Raw genomic sequence first — 17429 nt, 5'->3', positions numbered from 1 at the left:
TCTCCTTCTGTGATGCAATTTTTGTTCTCATATGTGATAAATACTCTATTTGCATATCTGGTTACTCATGGTTTAAAATGTGTTACAACTTCAAAGCAACATTTGTATTGAAGGGGGTTAATGCATGAAGGAGTTACTCTAATGGTAGGGACTATAGGTAGGTATCATGGTAGTTGGGGCCCAGTGATCTTCCTCCCAATTCTTAAATAATATTGATAGCATACACATGTGAAAGACATTGAGCAAATACCAAAGAAAATGTATTTGTTATAAAGGCTGAGGGAATAGTGAGTAAAAACAGATATACCAGGCAGAATTCATTTGTAGAAACTTGAATGAAGGAGAGCAGATGAGTTCTTTTTGAAGATCATGATAGATACGGAGTGAGGAGATGTTGCACATTTTGGTTGAAATGATTTTGAGGTTGGGGACCATGTCTTTAAGTTTGTGCCCTCTCGGGGGCCTGGAAGAATGCTTTTTACACATCATGTGTAGTGATGGGTAGTTTAAATGAATGAACATATCCATGCCCAAGAATTATTGATTTTTTTTTTTTTTTAAATCCTACCTTGTTTTCACCTATGTGAATCAAAGGGAGACATTTAAATGAAGATATTTTCACAGAGAGTCTGGGCAAAAAGACAGTATCTATGGTATCCCTCAGAAAGTGAGTTTTTTTGTTCCCTTGGAGTGATGTTTTCTTGGAAACTGAGCCAGAGGCTGACCTTGGAAAAAGTTACATAACTCTTCTTTCTGATATCTAACTTCCCCAAAAGGAAAGGCTCGTGTTTCAGTTCTCAGTGCACCAGCCAGGAGCCCACCTAGAATTGCAGGGTCTGTGTTAACATGGCTGCTGAGAGGAAGGGCGGAAACTGCACTTAAGCAGAATCTTAGCCCTGAAGACAGGAACGTGACACTGTTCACCCCCTAGACCCGGCCTCCCCACCAACCTCCCATGGTTCCCCACTACCTTTTCTCTCTGGGAGGTGTTTGTATCTTAAGCGGTTTGAGAGCTTTGACTCACTGTTTAGTACCTGACAGAAATCTGAGAGTGAAAAGAAATAGCCATGTCTGCTTTAGGTTCTGCCTAAGGCAGGAAACTTGGTGAATAACCTCATTGCTAACTCATTGAAAAGCCAGAAGCGGTAACTAAAAGAGAAGTGTATCCTAGCATTCAAGTGTTTTTTCAATCAGGGCATTCTGAAGCAACTGCAAACATTAAACAGCCTTCTCTCCTCTCCACATGAAGAGTGCTTTGCTAAGATGCACAAACTATAACACAGAAAGTGGCCAAATAATTCACTTGAGGTGGCTGGCTTCCCAGCCCTGCTGGGCTTTCTTACTCCTCAATGGGCACTTGTTATAGAAATGGGCCTTCTAAACTTACGTCAGGAACTGAATAACCATGCAACTTATTTTGTGTTTCCTTAAGGTCGCGTTCATTTGGAGGGCTCCTCCTGAGGAAATGGACTAGATTTCCAGTTGAGATCAGAATAAGGAATAGGGTGGCCTTTTCTAAAGGAAGACTTTATAGACCAGAAATCATGAACTGGTGACCTACAAGCCATATACAGCCCACAGACAAGATTATATATATTGTTAACACCATGGCATTGAAAAAAAAAAGTTAGTTGCCGATATAGAAAACTTAAGAGATTTTGCATGAAACTCTGGATTTCCACCTTCTTTTAAAAAATATCAGACTATCTGGTAAGGCATGTAATAGTTCATGGCTGCAGTTGGCTTAAGCTGAGTAGCCGCTTGTTCCCTAAGAGGGGACACAAGGTTTCTACGTCACCGGGTTTCCTTCACACTCTAATACCTAGTGGCCCAGTAGAGCTTTGAATTTGCTATCCCTGGGGTCAGTCATCTAAGAGGCCCAAACAAGAAATCATGAATTGGTCTTTTCAGTGTGCCTACCTGGAAAGTAATGATGGCTTGTGCCTTATTCTTTTTCCTTCTGCACAAAAAATGACCATTAGAAGCATTTTCATATTGGCAAAGGACAGTGATATGCCAAGACGAGAATTTTTACACTCCTTAGCTGAATAAATCAGGCGTACAAAGAAAATCTTGCAAAGATGATATTAAAATGAGATTTGCCATTGGAATTATTCAGAGGTAATTGCCTCAGTTTTCCAGTCCACTGTTTCCCCTTTGCTTCCCTCACATGGACATAATCTTCAAACTGTTCCTCTATCAAAGGCCCATGCCCTTTTTTTCCTTATTTCAACTTATTTGCACTCTCGGTAGCGATTGTTGGAGCACTGCAGGGGAATAATTGCAGAGGAATTAACCTCTGACATTTTCCTAAAAATAGCTCTAATAAATCCAATCATAGGTAATTTACCTGTCCGTGTTCCTCCGGGGTCACCATTGAAGAAAGACTTGGCAGCTAGCATTCCTTCAGCAATTATCTGTGATTTGAGTTCCTGGTGCCTGTGTATTTTCTCTGTTTGGAAATCAAGTACAAATTGCCCTCTCTCCTCTGACCTCATGACCCTGTTTTCTCAGCACCCCTCTCCTGGCGTTAGAATAAGGCCCTGCTCTTCCAGAAAGGTGTGTTGGGCTCACCAAGAAAGGGGGAGCATAGGTCAAGCTAGAGAACTTGTGGGGTCCTTCCTTGAATCTCCAACTTGCAGTGTCCCAGTGCTTTCTTTGCGTTCCGTGTCTGAGCTTCAGGCATTCCAGCCTGGCTTCCTCACAGTCCCCAGCCCTCATTTGCATAGCCACCTCTGAAACCTGTTTGCTAAGTGTCTTGGTGTAGAAGAAAGGGAAATGCCAAAGGTCAGGAGGTGGGTACAGGATGTATCATTGGTAGAAATTATCAAAGAAAGCTGTCATTTCCCTGAACCATACAGAAATTCATTTTCTCTTGCCCAAAACAAAAGGTTTGAATGCCTGTTTCCTTTTGTGGTCTCTCCAGATGTTCCAAGAGACCTAGTGCGGGCATCTGGGAAATTTACTTTCCCAAGTGCCACTTCTAGTGGCACGTAAAACACAGACCATAAAATTCTTGTGAATTCCACTGCAGAGACAAAGCCCTAAGCCCTTAAATGCGCAGAAAAGTATGTCTATTATCTGTCGTTTCAAAGTAAGTGTGCAGTTACTTAAATTGCCTTTGTCTTCTTCTTTTCAGCTGACATTATCTCTACGGTAGAATTCAACCACACGGGAGAATTACTAGCGACAGGGGACAAAGGGGGTCGGGTTGTAATATTTCAACGAGAGCAGGAGGTAAGTGGCAGTGAATACTAAACGCCCACCCTCTTCTCTTTTTAAAGGAGGCCTCCTGCTGTTCCTTAATCCTATGTCCTGCCCTTAACCTTGCTGCTTTGCTAGCAAACTGAAAACTGCCAAAAAGTCATTAATAGCAACACTTCCTCGTTCAGGTTCACAAAAGCACCTGAAAATAGAACCTTTCCTGGGCATGGCCTTATCTTTTCAAACCTGGGTATTGCACATTCAAAACGACCTCACTTCTCACCTGACTTGTAAAAGGCCATGGATGCTTTTTGAGTATAACTCCTCCTTTTGGAGTGAAATTTATCCTTGAGCTATTAAAATTAAGTCTCCCCTCATTTCAGGTGCCCCTACAGAATATGTAGGAGAAAAAAAAATAGTTCTTAGCCAACGGTTGTGAAAAGGATAACTTGAGTCAGTAGAGAAGAAAATGATAACTGGCCCTACCAAAGGGAGTGCAGTTCCACAAAATGACATCTGAGCAGTGCATAGGGCACACACTTGACTATAGGTGACTCAAAGGTCACTGGCGCTAAATGCCATATGCATTCTGAACAGGAGTTCTAACTTCCAGTGAATCTCAAAAAGCCCATTTCTTCAAGACTCGAGTTCCACTAGGAATTGTTTCTCTTTTTCATATAAATTGAATTTTGGGGGTGTCTGCTTCTGTTTTGTCAGTATGGAATTATGGCCCAATTTGATTTTTTTGGCCTCCCCTGGCATGGTCCTAGAGCTTCCAGCAGGCCAGCCTGTGTTCTAGTAACTCCCATCTGCCACTGCCTGCCTCTGAGATTCACCCAGCTCAGCGTAGGGGGAGGCCCAGTGCAGGAGGAAGGTTTCACAAGAGACTTCCCTAGCAATTTAAAGCCTGCTTTGTGCCTCAAAGCCATTTGTGTTACACCTCCCATCAAAAAAGGAAAGCCTCATTTAGAGGTGATATATTTGGTAATTGCACATTATTTGCAATTAATTTCTATAAGGGCATCATAATCCCGCAGGGTTTTGTATAAATTCAAGTGTTCAGCATTAAATCAGGCACCCAGCCTATTCCATTGGCCCTGGAAACACAAAAAACGTGGCTGGCAAGTAGGAACTAATAGCTCTTCGTGACCTGGAATTTTTCCTGCTTTCCCAGAGCTGCCTAGTGCTAATTGGTCTGGCACATACTACACACACTTGACAGTCTGATTTGGATGGTACCAAATCAACACTCTTATAAATTTTAGTATTAAGGTGGAATGGCTCTCCCTGCAGTAAGCAGGCTAGTAGCAAGTATGTCAGCCTTGAAAATCCTCTTAAAACTGATTTTCAAACCTTCTTCAATTTTTAAAAAAAATCCAGTTAGGTTTATAGTGATGATAAAGGAACGGGAGTAACTATTTAGCATACGTTACCCAAGACATCATGTTGCCAGTAATATTCCACCCCACGTTTTCCATTCACTCTTTATAGGTTTCACCTATTGTAATTTACTGAAATATTTGGGAAGCCTGATTCATTCGTAACATGAAGAGGAACACATTTTCTAAAGGAAGGCTCCATAAAACATAAATGTCCAGGATGGTGACATGCAGTTAAGTGTTTCGCTTTGTGGCGAGGCCTGGGTTGAAATGAACACTAAGCCTGAGAAACAGCTGTGTGCCATCTAGGTCAGGCCTGTTTTTGACTTCTGTGGCTTCTGTGAGTGAATTCTCAAAGACACACACCCCTGGAGAGTTTGCTCTCAGAACGAACTTCACCGCCCTCACAAATCCCAGGTGTTAGCATCCATCAGGAAGTTGAAATTTTGGTTTGCATGTTCAATACCCACCCAGAAATATGTATATATATATATTTTAAATTGAGTCTTTTATTAAGAGTCAAACTTTCCTGACCAATGTTTAAGAAGACCTGGATTTGAATTTTTGAACACCGTTTTCCAAAGTCTGACTTGAAGCTCTTGGTAATCAGGTCCCAAAATGCCTGAAATGAAACCTCCCTTCTTTTCCCTTCTCTTTCCCTGTTTCACATCTTCTTTTTCCTTCTCTTCACCTTTCTTTTTTTCTCTTGCCCTGTTCCGCAGACCCTTTCCCTTATGTTTCATTTTCTCATCATTTATTTAGTTCCTGCTGTTTGTACTTTGTGTAATTCGAGCTGGGGAAAGCCAGAGATAAAGTCTCATCATCTCCCCGTGACCCCGTGACACAGATGTCATCTCTGTGCTCCTGTCTGTTTTGTTACCCATGCTAGGGGAGAAAAGGGGGTGGTGGTGGGGGGGGAAAGATCGGATGCTCACATCTGCTACTTAGAAGCTGTGTGACCTTGGAGAAGTCATTTTAATATCTCTGAGCCTCTTCTGTCCATTTCTCTGCTCTGCCTACCTCTCAGAGATTCTGTGAGAATCTGGTGATATTTTAAAATGCCAATGAATAATACAGATGCTATAGCTTTGTACTCTTTGTAAGGGATTGATATAAGTACATATGGACATCAGCATGGGATAATTTACTCCAAAGGGTGTCTATGCCATCGATTAGAATGCAGAAAGAAAATATTATAACTCCTATTTATATTGATTTTTAAAATTTATATTGATTTTCAAATCATGTCCTATTTTAACTTCTATTTCTATGTGTATATACAGAGGACGCCCAAAAAATGTATACACATTTTAAGAAAGGAAAACTGTATTAATATTGTAATACTCAATATATACTGATAACAAAAGATAAATACAAGTCACATTTGACTTCTGCAATTACAAGAGGTGCTCAAAGTGGTTACCATGAGCGTCCAGACACTTCTGATTATGGTGAACTACTGCTTGAGCAACGCTGACCAAAGTGTCCACTTGCATACATTTTTGACACCCCCGTATATATTATGTACACCATATATTAGTGCAAAATTTCATGTATATAATTTATAAATATATGTATATATTGGAGGTGCTAATATTTACCAACTTGGGTACATGATCAGATACTTTGGAGGCCACTGAGCTAAGGTAGAACTTGCGGCTGTCATGGTCCAGCCCTCATCCCACACTGACATGGCATGCTCAATCCACCCCTAATGATTCTGCTCAAAAAAAGAAGGAATTGATGAATTTGCAGGTGGCTTACATGATTTAATCTTTGCTTTTGTTTTTTTCCCTTCCTACAGAGTAAAAATCAGGTTCATCGTAGGGGTGAATACAATGTTTACAGCACATTCCAGAGCCATGAACCTGAGTTCGATTACCTGAAGAGTTTAGAAATAGAAGAAAAAATCAATAAAATAAGATGGCTCCCTCAGCAGAACGCAGCCTACTTCCTCCTGTCTACTAATGGTACGTGGAGGTGACGTCTCCTATTTGGTATTTTCAGAGCTACTGCTAGCCAAGTCATATATTTCAGTCTCTGTTAGACTCAGTTTTCCTTTTTACCTTGTGGGTTGTTGAAAAACTTAGAAACAATTTTTGCAAGATACCTAGCAGAATGCCTGGCACAGAGTAGGCCCTTGGTAAATAGTAGTTACTCTTTTTAAAAATAACAAATTTATGACTGAATTATGTGAGACCCGTTATCTGCAGCTTTCAACTAACACAGATTATTTCCAGGTGTTTTTGGAATGTGACTTCCTGTCTTAAGATAACTGAATGTTATTCTGGGAACACATTTCAGGAAACTCGACATGCTGTCCTGTGAGTTTGGCGTACTGAGTAGAAGTTATTAATTCCTGAGTGTATTTGGTTTTTTTTTTCAAGCAGATGTCTGTGTCTCTCTGACACAATCAAGTTCTCAGCTAGGAGCACAGGTCAAGAAGAGAAAGGGACCCTACCAAAGAACTGATCAAGAAGTGGTTTCTTTCTATTTCTCCCTCCATACTCATCTAACATCATTTGTTGGTTTAGAGAGAGTTGATATAAATAGGTCAAAGAGAGAGGTTGTTGGGGGTTGAATAGAGAGCCAAATTCCATATTAATTTAGTAAGCACTCTTTAGTATTTGACTTTATTCTAAATTGTTTTGTGCATAGATGGCTTCTTTCAGCATGGGTATTAAGAACCTTTAGGGTAGATAATTTCACTGTATAACGGCTTACTAAATTAATATGGAATTAATTTTTATATACTAATCCTCTTAATTGTTATGCTATTCAATTAGCACTCTTTAGTATATGACTTTATTCTAAATTAAACACTTTCTCCCAAACAAATAAGCTGGAGAGTGATTCATTTCATCCTCTGTGTGAGTCTGAGTATACATCTAAATATAAATTAAGAAGTATGAGATTTGCTATTTGCCTGTCCCCAGCATTTATAAAGAAAGGATAATACTCATATGTCAAGTAAAAAAAGAAAAAATGCAAACTATGTATATAATATGATCAAATACATATTAATGGTTTTAAAGACTAAAAGGAAACACACCAAAAGGTTTCTCATGATTAAGTTTTGATTGTGCATTATGGGTGACTTATAAATTTCTTTTACCATTTTTATTTTCTAAGTTTTGGCGATGAGTTTTATTTTAATCTTATGAAAAAAGGGGAGAAAGTTTTTAATGCATATAAAGTAATAATCCCTCAAATATAAAGCCAGTGTACAAATCTAAAAAATGACAATTCTGAAACAGCCAGTTTAGAGTTAGTTATTCAAGCATGGCTTATCTCAACATGACCAGATTTCCATTCATCTGTTTTTCCAGATTCCAAGTAATTTAATTCTTTCTCATAACTGTGTTTATTATTCTGTTTACTTTTTTCGACCTGTTTTCTTGAAAGCCAAAGCACATGAATTTGTCTCGATTCCTTCCCTTTTAGTTTTACTGTTTAAGTTTTACTCAAAGGTTCTGCAGATTCAACACTACTTAGAATAAAAGAGACTTCTGATGATTTTGAGTTAATTACTTACAGGCAGAGAAAAAAGTATCTGATTATCTGCTATAGCTAGCTGACTTTATGTTATGAAATTTAACCTATTGATTATTACAATAAAATTCAAAGCTGTATTAACTCCTTTGTGGGGGGATGGGAAAGAAATCAGTGAAATGCAATGAAGATTAATTATATAGCATAATGTTCTGTTAATTGAGTTTTTAAATAGTTTTTTGATTAACAAAGATATTATCTTCCCATTTGGGATGCTATTTCATATGCCAACAGCACCTCAAAACGATTCTTATAAGAAAAATTTACATGTTCTTATGTGATTTTTTTAATACTAATATTGAGGTTGAGAACCCCCTTAAGCCAAATAGGTTAACATGCAAAAATTAATGGAAGACAATTGGAATTACTGTACAAAAGAGAAAATGAAGATAGATGATAAGATTGTATTTAAAAACTGCCACAAGTAATGATAAACTACTCAGAGAGCCAGCCAGAAGATAGAAGAAGTCATTTTTCATAGTAACAGCCACATGTTCCTCAGACTTTTTTATCCACAAAGCTTCAAGATACGGAGTCAAGAAAAATTGTGTGATAATAAAGTCAAGAATGACTCCAGGCAACCCAACCATGGGGAATTGAATTGAATTCACCATCAATTCTCTTTAAAAAAAAAAATTGTGCTTATCTCATTATAGTTGATATAGTTTTTACTTTCTGCTAGAATACATTTCCAACTTTATAATTTTTCATGAAAAATAAAACCAACATTCAATTGTGAATCTAAGCCTTGAAATTATTTGCTTTCCTAGTTTTCTAATACCTATGATGAGAAGGGAAGGTATATTTGATTTGGTATTCATGCTATGAAAATAGTTAAGTGTTCATTGAAAAAAAAAATTAGAAAATAGAGAAGCAAAATGAAGATAATAAAAGTATTCCCATCCAGAGAGAACCACTGTTAATATCTTTTAAAGGAAAAGACAAAGAATCATGGATAAATCTTTTTTCTTAAGAAAAATATATTCTATAAATCAGATTTTTTTCTTTAATAATATAAAACTTAATAACAGGAATATATTCCTAATTGTTAAATAGTCTTCTAAAAACCGTAACATTTTCAAAGACTGTAAAACTTTCCCTGTATGGTTCTACTATAGTTTACAATAGAGCTCCCATTATTAGACCTTTAATTATTAAATTCTCACTATTATAAATTATATATTTACAAGAATAAATGTTGAAGTAGATATGATTAGGGAAAAACATTGATAAACTATGTATAGCATATTATGTCTATTAAAAACAGTTATATGATTGCACACACAAATATAATGAAAGGATATACATAAAATTTTCCTAATTATTATCACTGTCTTGTGGAATTGAGGGAGACTTTAATTTTCTTTTTTTTTTTTTTTACTTTTATGCTCATTTACATTTTCTACAATTATATGTACCATTTGTATAATAGAAAGAAGGAAAAAAAATGAGAAAATACAAAATCTTTATATGCAACATTATTATAGGTTTCCCTCCCCCCCAAAAAAATGCATAGAAAAAATGCTGCAAGGATCAATGCAAAATGTTAACAATGACTGTCCTTGACTAGAGGGATTATAGGTAATTTTTATTTTTATGCTTTAGCTATGACTTCTCTATTTCTCTGCATAGCCATTTATCATTCATAAGAAAAATATGGGAAGAGAATTGCCTTGCAAATAGGATGGGATATATTCCGAAGCCAAGCAATAGAAAATATTTGGTGTTAAAATTAACCAGTTTGGATCCTTCTAAGTCACAGCTGATCAGTAGCTAATCAAGTGACTGTATTAGTATGGCCCGTGTTTCATTTTGTCACCCTAACGAACAGTTCCGCATGTAGCAGGATTTTCAGAGAGGGTAGGACCAGAAGAGTGTTGGCATATAGGTAGGAAGTTCTAAAGTCAACCCAGCCTCAGAAAGGATTCCTTGCCTTCTGTCCCAGTGCAAGCCAGGGTGAGTGCCCAACCCTTACACGGCGGCCTTGCCACCCATGCCAGCAGATGTGACCAGCCCAGGTCATCCCCAGATATTAGGAAACAGGGTCACTTACCTGTTAAATTCTCCAAACTGTTGCTAAAAGCCCACTTCGCAATGTGGTACATTTCAGACCTCTGAGAACAAGGCGTTTGGTGAGGAGAGATGGGGGAGCGAGAGGAGGGGGCAAAAGAGAAAGACAGGGTAGAGGGGCGGCTTCTGTCCCGACAGCCTTACAGAGAGGAAATAGGATGTGCTGGCATCACCATGGGTGATGCCAGCGCTGTCAGAGCAACATGTTATTATTGCAGAATAGTTGCCCGATTTGCTAATTCTAATAACAGCTCCATTTGTGAACCATTATTAGAAGCCCGACACTGCGTTCAACACTTCTACACACAGTGTTTCATTTAATCCTCGTAAGAGCCCCATGAGGAAGACACGGTTTTCCTCAATTGACAAAGAAACTGAAGCATAGAGAAGTTAAATATACTAGTATTTGTAAGGTTAGACTATCTGGGACAGATTTAGAATAAAAATATTATTCGCTGTTTATCTAGAAGTCAACTGTAACTGGGCATTCCGTAGTTGTTTTCCCTGCTAAATCTGGTACTCCCATTTGTTTGTCACTGAAGAAATACTAGTTCAGCGCCTAGCATGGGAATCGCAGGCCTGGGCCACGTGGCTGGCTGGACTTGGCATGGGGTTAGGGCCCAAGGTTGTCTGGTTCCAAGCTTACCTAGTAGAGGGAGGCACAGAGGAAGATACAAAAAAGGCACCCAAGACCCTGCCTTCCAGAAGAGAAGTTAGAACATGTACAAATAATAAATGCAGGATCTGATAAGGAAGGCCCCCGAAGGCCCGCGGCCCACAGACTTCATCTGGTTGGCCCGAACATGTTTCTTTAGCAAATGGAATTGAATGCCTGCAGGTCAGGCAAGCCTTATCCAGCTCCCCAGAACCCCCAGCCTCTGTCACTCATTACCCTGTCCTGCCTGACCCCTGGAGGCATTGGAGTTCTCACCCCTATTTTAGTGCTGTAGAGAATGACAGGTGTCAGCAAGTGGTGTAAAGTGTGGGAACAGTCCAAAGGTGAGAAAGGTAGTTTCCAGCTGGGCACTCCAAGGAGACTGCAAGGGGAAAGGAGCACTGGGATGCTCTGTACCATTTTATTTCCCTGAGTATTGCTAACCACATGCGCTGTGTATAAGTGTGAGTCATTCATTCAGCTAACTCATATTCCTTGAACATCTACTATGTCCCAGGCACTGCTGTCAGTGCAGGAGGTATAGTGATGAACAAGACAGATGGAATCTCTGCTCTCTATATTGATTTTTCCATTCCAGTGAGGGAGACATACTCAATAAGTTGTCCGGTAGTGAACAATACTATGGGAAAAAGGAAAGAAGGAAGAGGGGGCTAGAGAATGGTGAAGGAAACCTTTCTACGTAGGTTGGTTAGGAAAGGCCCCACTGAGGTTGGGACATAGAGAGAGCAAAATAAAGGAACAAATCATGTGAAAAAGAGAGTGAAAAGCTTTCCTGGCAAAAGGCACAGCTAGTGCAAAAGCCCTGGGGCAGGAGTGTGCTTACCATGTGCAGGGACCTGTAAGGAAGCCTTGTGGCAGGGTCGTAGGAAGTAGCAGGATGTGGGGCAGACAGTGAGATCAGAAAGGGCAAGGAAGGCGGGGGTGCAGGTCACGGAGGGCCTTTCAGGTTATGGGAAGGACAGTGTTTGATGAGCTGGGACAGGAAAATGGGATAACAGTGCCTATCTGTCAGGGTGATTGTGAATATTAAATAAATTTTCCATGCAGTGTGCTAACATAGTTAATTCTGTATTTGTGGCTACTCTTATTATTCACTGTTCGATCAATATTTTTATGGCATGAACGAAATTAGTGTATAAGCTGTAGATTTAACAGCCCATTGCCAGGGAGACCATTTGTCTCCACCCGATACGTTTGTTTTGAAACATGAGCTCTGTCTTCAGACGACACGAGAAGATGCACGGAAGCCCTTGACATGCGCCACTTTCTGTAGCAGTTCCTTCTATCGTTACCTCCACCTCTCCCTGCCTGCCCCTGCCCCCAAAGGAAAAAAACCTCCTTTGCAAGCTTTCCAACTCTTCAATGCTGACTTCCTCTGGTTGCCCTCCACAGATAAAACTGTGAAGCTGTGGAAAGTCAGTGAACGTGATAAAAGACCAGAAGGCTACAATCTGAAAGATGAGGAGGGCCGGCTTCGGGATCCTGCCACCATCACAACCTTGCGGGTAAGTCCAGCAATTGTTTTTTGTCCCCGTCCTTCTGCTTCCTTGGCCGCCAGGGTCAGGGCAAGGGGTTCTAAGGTTAGCCACGTGCTGGCTGCTACTGTAGGTTGCAAGTATAAGGTGTGAGGGAAGGAGATCCAACAGAGACTCCACCTACCTGAGTCTCTGGGAGGAACAGGACAGGTACCAAGCTCTGATGACGACAAATCTGTGCCTTTCCTTTGTCCCCAAAGACAACCCGCATGGTCATTGCCACATATTACTATGTGCTTAGCCTCTGTTTGTCCACATTATCTACAATGTCTTGTGCCTCTTCTGTCCTCAAGGTACAAGGGATGGGACTACCTACATAGAAAGTTGGAGCCTTGTGTTTCAGAACAGGAACTTCTGAATCCAACAGGTCTGGGTTCGAATTCTGCCACTTAACCAGACTCTTAGGGAGTCACTTAACCTTTTTGAGCTTTCGTCATGCAAGTTATTTTCATCTTTCTGTCGACAAAACAGGGCACCTAATACTTACTGCCCGTGGATTTGTGAGGATAAAATGAAATGAGGGTGGAAAGCTCTTACTCCATGGCTGGGACTCAGAAAAAAGATGTCTACTATTAGTCTGAGTAACTTCCTTCCTGCCCTCCAGAAATCCAGGAATGAGGATTTGCAGGATGACAATACAAATGATTATAGCACTAAATAGAGGGAGATAAATGCAGCAAGAGTCAGAGAGAGTTGTAGTTTGATCAAAAGAGGGAGAAATTACATTGGTTCTGGGAGACCAGGAAAGGTCTCACAGTGAAGCGATGTCAAAAATGGATTTCTGAAAGGGGACTTTTTACAGAAGGCGCTCTAGATATAGGTTAAAGTGGTTCACGGCTGGGTGATCAGTTTAGTTTTGGATTTGTTCAATGTAAGCAGTAAAGCAGGCACATGTTAAATATGTGCTTTCAGACACCAGCTGCTCCACTGAAGCCCAAAAACTGAGAAGGGAGACAGCAAAGTACATGTGGGGAAAAGTGGTTGTCGCCCTAGGTTTAGAAACAGATAGGGGAATTGAACGATCATTGTGTGCCTGATTAGTTCGCTTATTTATTTGTTCATTAACTCGTTCGTTCCTTTGTTCATCTGTTTACTGAGCAGATGCCTTTTGAGCACAGACCCTTTGCTGGCCACCGCACTAGGCTGGCATGTGTTTACCCAGTGCTGATGGGTACCTGGTCTTCAGCTGAGCTCCTTCTGAGCCAACAAGCATTGGTTGCTCTACATCCTCTTGTCAGCCTGTGCCTTCAGCCTGGAGAACTGCCATGCAAGTCCACCTTATACTGGGTCCATGCTCTAAATGCTCAGAGGTTATGGAGAATAGAGGGTGTGAGCATTAGTCTGTCCTGGGTTTGAATCCTGGCTCCGCTGCTCTCCGTCTGGTAACCTTGGACACACTACTTAAATTTGTGCCTCCAATATGGCATCTGCATAACAGGGGTGATAGTCGCTACCTCCTGGGACTGTTGTGAGGATTCAGTGATCTCTTATGTGTGACACAGCTTCAGCCTGTGTAGCATGTCTCACAGGAGGCACTCAATAATGTGAGTTCCCTACTGTTGTTTTAGTATTACTGTCATCATTATCATATCGTGGCTGTTATTACCCCTTACTCTTAGGAGGCCCTATGTGTATGAGAAAATTCATAATCATTTTTCTTGTCATATACTTTTTATACTGTTGTATTCACTCTACAAACTATTTGCTGATACCTCCTAAGCAGCAAGAACCGTGCTGGCGATACGAAAGGAATAAGTGTCTTTCAGCCTTCAGGATGTTGCAGTCCCATGGAAAACAGATGGATTAGGTGCCTCTGGGAAGTCCACAACATGAACTTCTGCCCACGTGTCACCCTCCCTTGTTTGTTGTGTGGATAGACTTTCTCAGGTGCTATCTGTAGTTCCCAGTATGAATTTCTGTTGTCCCTGGCATCCAGTGGGCCTTCATATATCTGTGGCTAGCCCTTAGAGATGCCATCCTCATGATGAAGAGGAGAGAAGGCCGATGTGTCCATTTCCAGTAGAGCAGAGATTGTCCCCAAGGTAAGACGGTGATGTTAGGAAGTGGACTTGTATATATCAGACATGAAAGGAGGCCCCGAGCGGGGGCTGAGTTAGAAAATCCCAGTTCTGGTTCTTGCTTTCTTATTACCATGGTGTTAGTTACTAATGCAGATTCCCGGGACCCAGCCCCAGTGATACTCTTTAGCAAGTTGGGTGGTCCAGAGGAGTCTGCATCTTTAAGAGGAGACCCTGGTGGTTAAGACAAGGGGGTCTGTGGTCAGTGAACTCTGTCATCTCAAAGCCTCCTTCGAGCTGTTGTTTGTATGAGCCTCTTTCCAATCCTTTCAACAGTTATTGGACCAACTTGGGAGACACCTTTGCTATAATACTGTAAATAATCATATCTGATTTCACCTCTTCTACCTTCCTAAGCTTTCAGATATCCTCCGTTTCAGTGTAAACATCCACACTCCAGCTTTCTTTCCATGCGACCATTGAACAGGCCAGCCTCCTTTCCTTTTTGATCCCAGTGGTAGAAAAAAGAAAAAACCAGGCAACCCTGACGACCATAGATTCAGAACAATGACTCCAAACAGAGAATGAGCTGACGTGGTATTAATCAGACTATAATTTACTAACATGCTCTGCTCTTGAAATTTGCATTGCCAGCAATTGTGGCTTTTTTTTTTTCCTTCTTCCCTGTACTATGATTACCTCTCGCTCCCTTTCAGAGTTTCCAGTTCTACGTGAATCTTGAGAGTGAGAACGTTTAATAATATCCGACAGCTAATTAATCCTCCCTCAGTAATGGACCCATTCTGTTCAGTGCTGGGAGGCTCAGCTTTTCAAAGCAAGAATGTGGCTCTCTTTTTTTTTCCTTTTTTCATGGAAGATAGCCTTTCAAATCCAATCACTCATTACCCCCAGAGATGGTGAGAAGCACTTCTATGAAAATAATAGCTCCTGCTCAGTATCATAATATTCAAAGCAATAATCATGATGCTAATTTAACGATAACACCCGATAGCTGTAAAGTGCCATTTGTATCCCAGGCGTTTTCTTAGATCGTCCCTTGATCTATCTTTAGAACAGCCAATGAGGAGGGCAGGGCAGGTATTCGGCAGATGAGAACGGGGGTATCTAGTACTTACTTACACTTATTTTATCCCGTGCACCGTGCTGCACACTCTGTCTCGTTCGTTACCTGACGAGGTGTGTGTAGTTCACTGTTAATATTGCTCATTGAAGAGGTGCGGCTCAGAGAGGTTAAGTAATATGCCCAAGATCGTGCAGGGCTGAGACTCAAACCTTGATCTACGAGTGCTTTGCTCTGGGACCTGAGCCCTTCAACGTGGTGCAGGCTCAGAGAGAGAGCGTGACTTACCCAGTGTCTGTCAACTGGTGGTTCTAGAGCTGGGACTGAAAATTAAGAGTTATAGCTCTTAAACTGGGACACATACATTTGGGCGTTTATAATGGTTTTCTTGATAACCTGGAATAGTGTCATTATCATCCCAGGTCAAGGGGTATGTGTGCCCCTCTCTTTCTCTCACCCCCACATTCACACACACTGACATTCCAGATCCCTGACCACATGGAGGGATGGAGAAACAGAGGCCTTGAGTCCACTTAGCAAGACTCTCCATGCCCCTCTTTCCCATCCTCCCATTACCCAGAGGTAAGAGGCCCTCAGAGCCCTTCCTAGGCTGTGGAATCTCCTAATTCAGGTAATTTAATCAGCCTGGGGCGGGAGCTGAGCGGTCAGAAATCACACTTGGCGCCCCCTGCAGGATGATCCTGGAGTTACTCTTTTCTTTGTTACGGTTGGCTGCCAGCGCCCTGAGAACCTCAGCTAGGCTGAAATTTGCTTTTTAACAAGTTATGAATACAGAGTCCAGAAAGTGTGAGTTCCCAAGCTGTGACATATCATAACCTCCCCCCAAATTGAGGGGATGTAATGAATTCAAGGTTCCTAATGGATTTTATTTAAACATTCCTTACAGCTAATATAAAGAACAACAACAGCAGCAATAATAATACTAGTGATGTTTGTTGAGTGTTTACAGGTGTTGGATTTTATAACCTTATATAATTTCATCCTATCAGTGACTCTCCCAGGTAGGTTCTCTTGTTCTCTCTGGATCATCCAAGGCTTTACTCCATCTTTTCATTTAAGTCTCTGCTGAAGTGCCACCTCCTCAAACAAACTCGCCTAGAATAACCTAGAGAAAATAGCATGCTAACATCTTCCCGTTCACTCTCAGTGCTGTTACCCTGCCCAACTTTTTTCTTAGCTCTTATCCTTGCCTGATATACCGTTTGTCCATTGCCTGCCCCCACCCAGCTCCACTAAAATGTAAGCTCCATGAAAGCAGGAACCATGCTATGTTCTCTCCCATAGCTCCAGCACCTAGAACGACGCATGGCACACAGTGGGCACTCAGTAAATATTTGTCAAATGAATAGAGCCCACAGAAGTAAAAACAGTTTCAGAGCAGGTGAGGGATTTGCCCAAAATCTCATGGCTAGAAAATGAACCCCCAGATCTGATGCTTTTCATTACGACTCCCTACAGTTTCAGCTTTCTAAGAAAATATTAATTCGTGATCACAGAGCAGGGGACTTTTATTACTTGTGTCTCTCAGCATTCTTTGGCAAAGCTCTCTTAAGGAATGAGCTTGATCTGGGATGGGGTGGAATGCAAGCGGTGAGGGCTGCAAAGGCCTTTCTGCCACAGGGTAGGCACGCACACAATGAATACACTGTTTTATAGAGAAAAGATTAAATTTCATCATGTTTTTACACACATCCGTTCTGTTTCTGTCTTCCTCTCAATTCAGGGTACACACATTCTTGTGACGTTCCTGGACTAACATTTTTCCACTTAGAATGATCCTGATGTTTGCAAATCCCACTGGTAGTAATTTGGACACCCTCTAGCTACAGTCTAAGACACCATGGCAAATCGGCGTGAACATTTACCAGCTCTAAATTCTAAAAGAAACTTCTT

At 40.9% G+C, this 17429-nt stretch overlaps 1 protein-coding gene across 6 annotated transcripts in view; it reads left to right on the top strand.

Moving 5' to 3' along the window:
• PPP2R2B (protein phosphatase 2 regulatory subunit Bbeta) overlaps positions 1-17429 on the top strand; it is a 394552-nt gene that overhangs the window by 284648 nt on the left and 92475 nt on the right. For all 6 annotated transcript variants that reach the window (XM_074313727.2, XM_019739121.3, XM_019739122.3 and 3 more), the window contains 3 exons: positions 3140-3237; positions 6388-6553; positions 12274-12386. In XM_074313727.2, the coding sequence (XP_074169828.2) occupies positions 3140-3237; positions 6388-6553; positions 12274-12386 (377 nt within the window). The remainder of the gene's footprint in view (positions 1-3139; positions 3238-6387; positions 6554-12273; positions 12387-17429) is intronic.

This window comes from Rhinolophus sinicus, chromosome 5 (assembly GCF_057876585.1).
Source record: "Rhinolophus sinicus isolate RSI-liver-muscle chromosome 5, RSI-T2T, whole genome shotgun sequence".
Classification (NCBI taxonomy): domain Eukaryota; kingdom Metazoa; phylum Chordata; class Mammalia; order Chiroptera; family Rhinolophidae; genus Rhinolophus; species Rhinolophus sinicus.
Note: the sequence above shows the minus strand (reverse complement) of the source record. Positions and strands in the feature narration are given on the sequence as shown.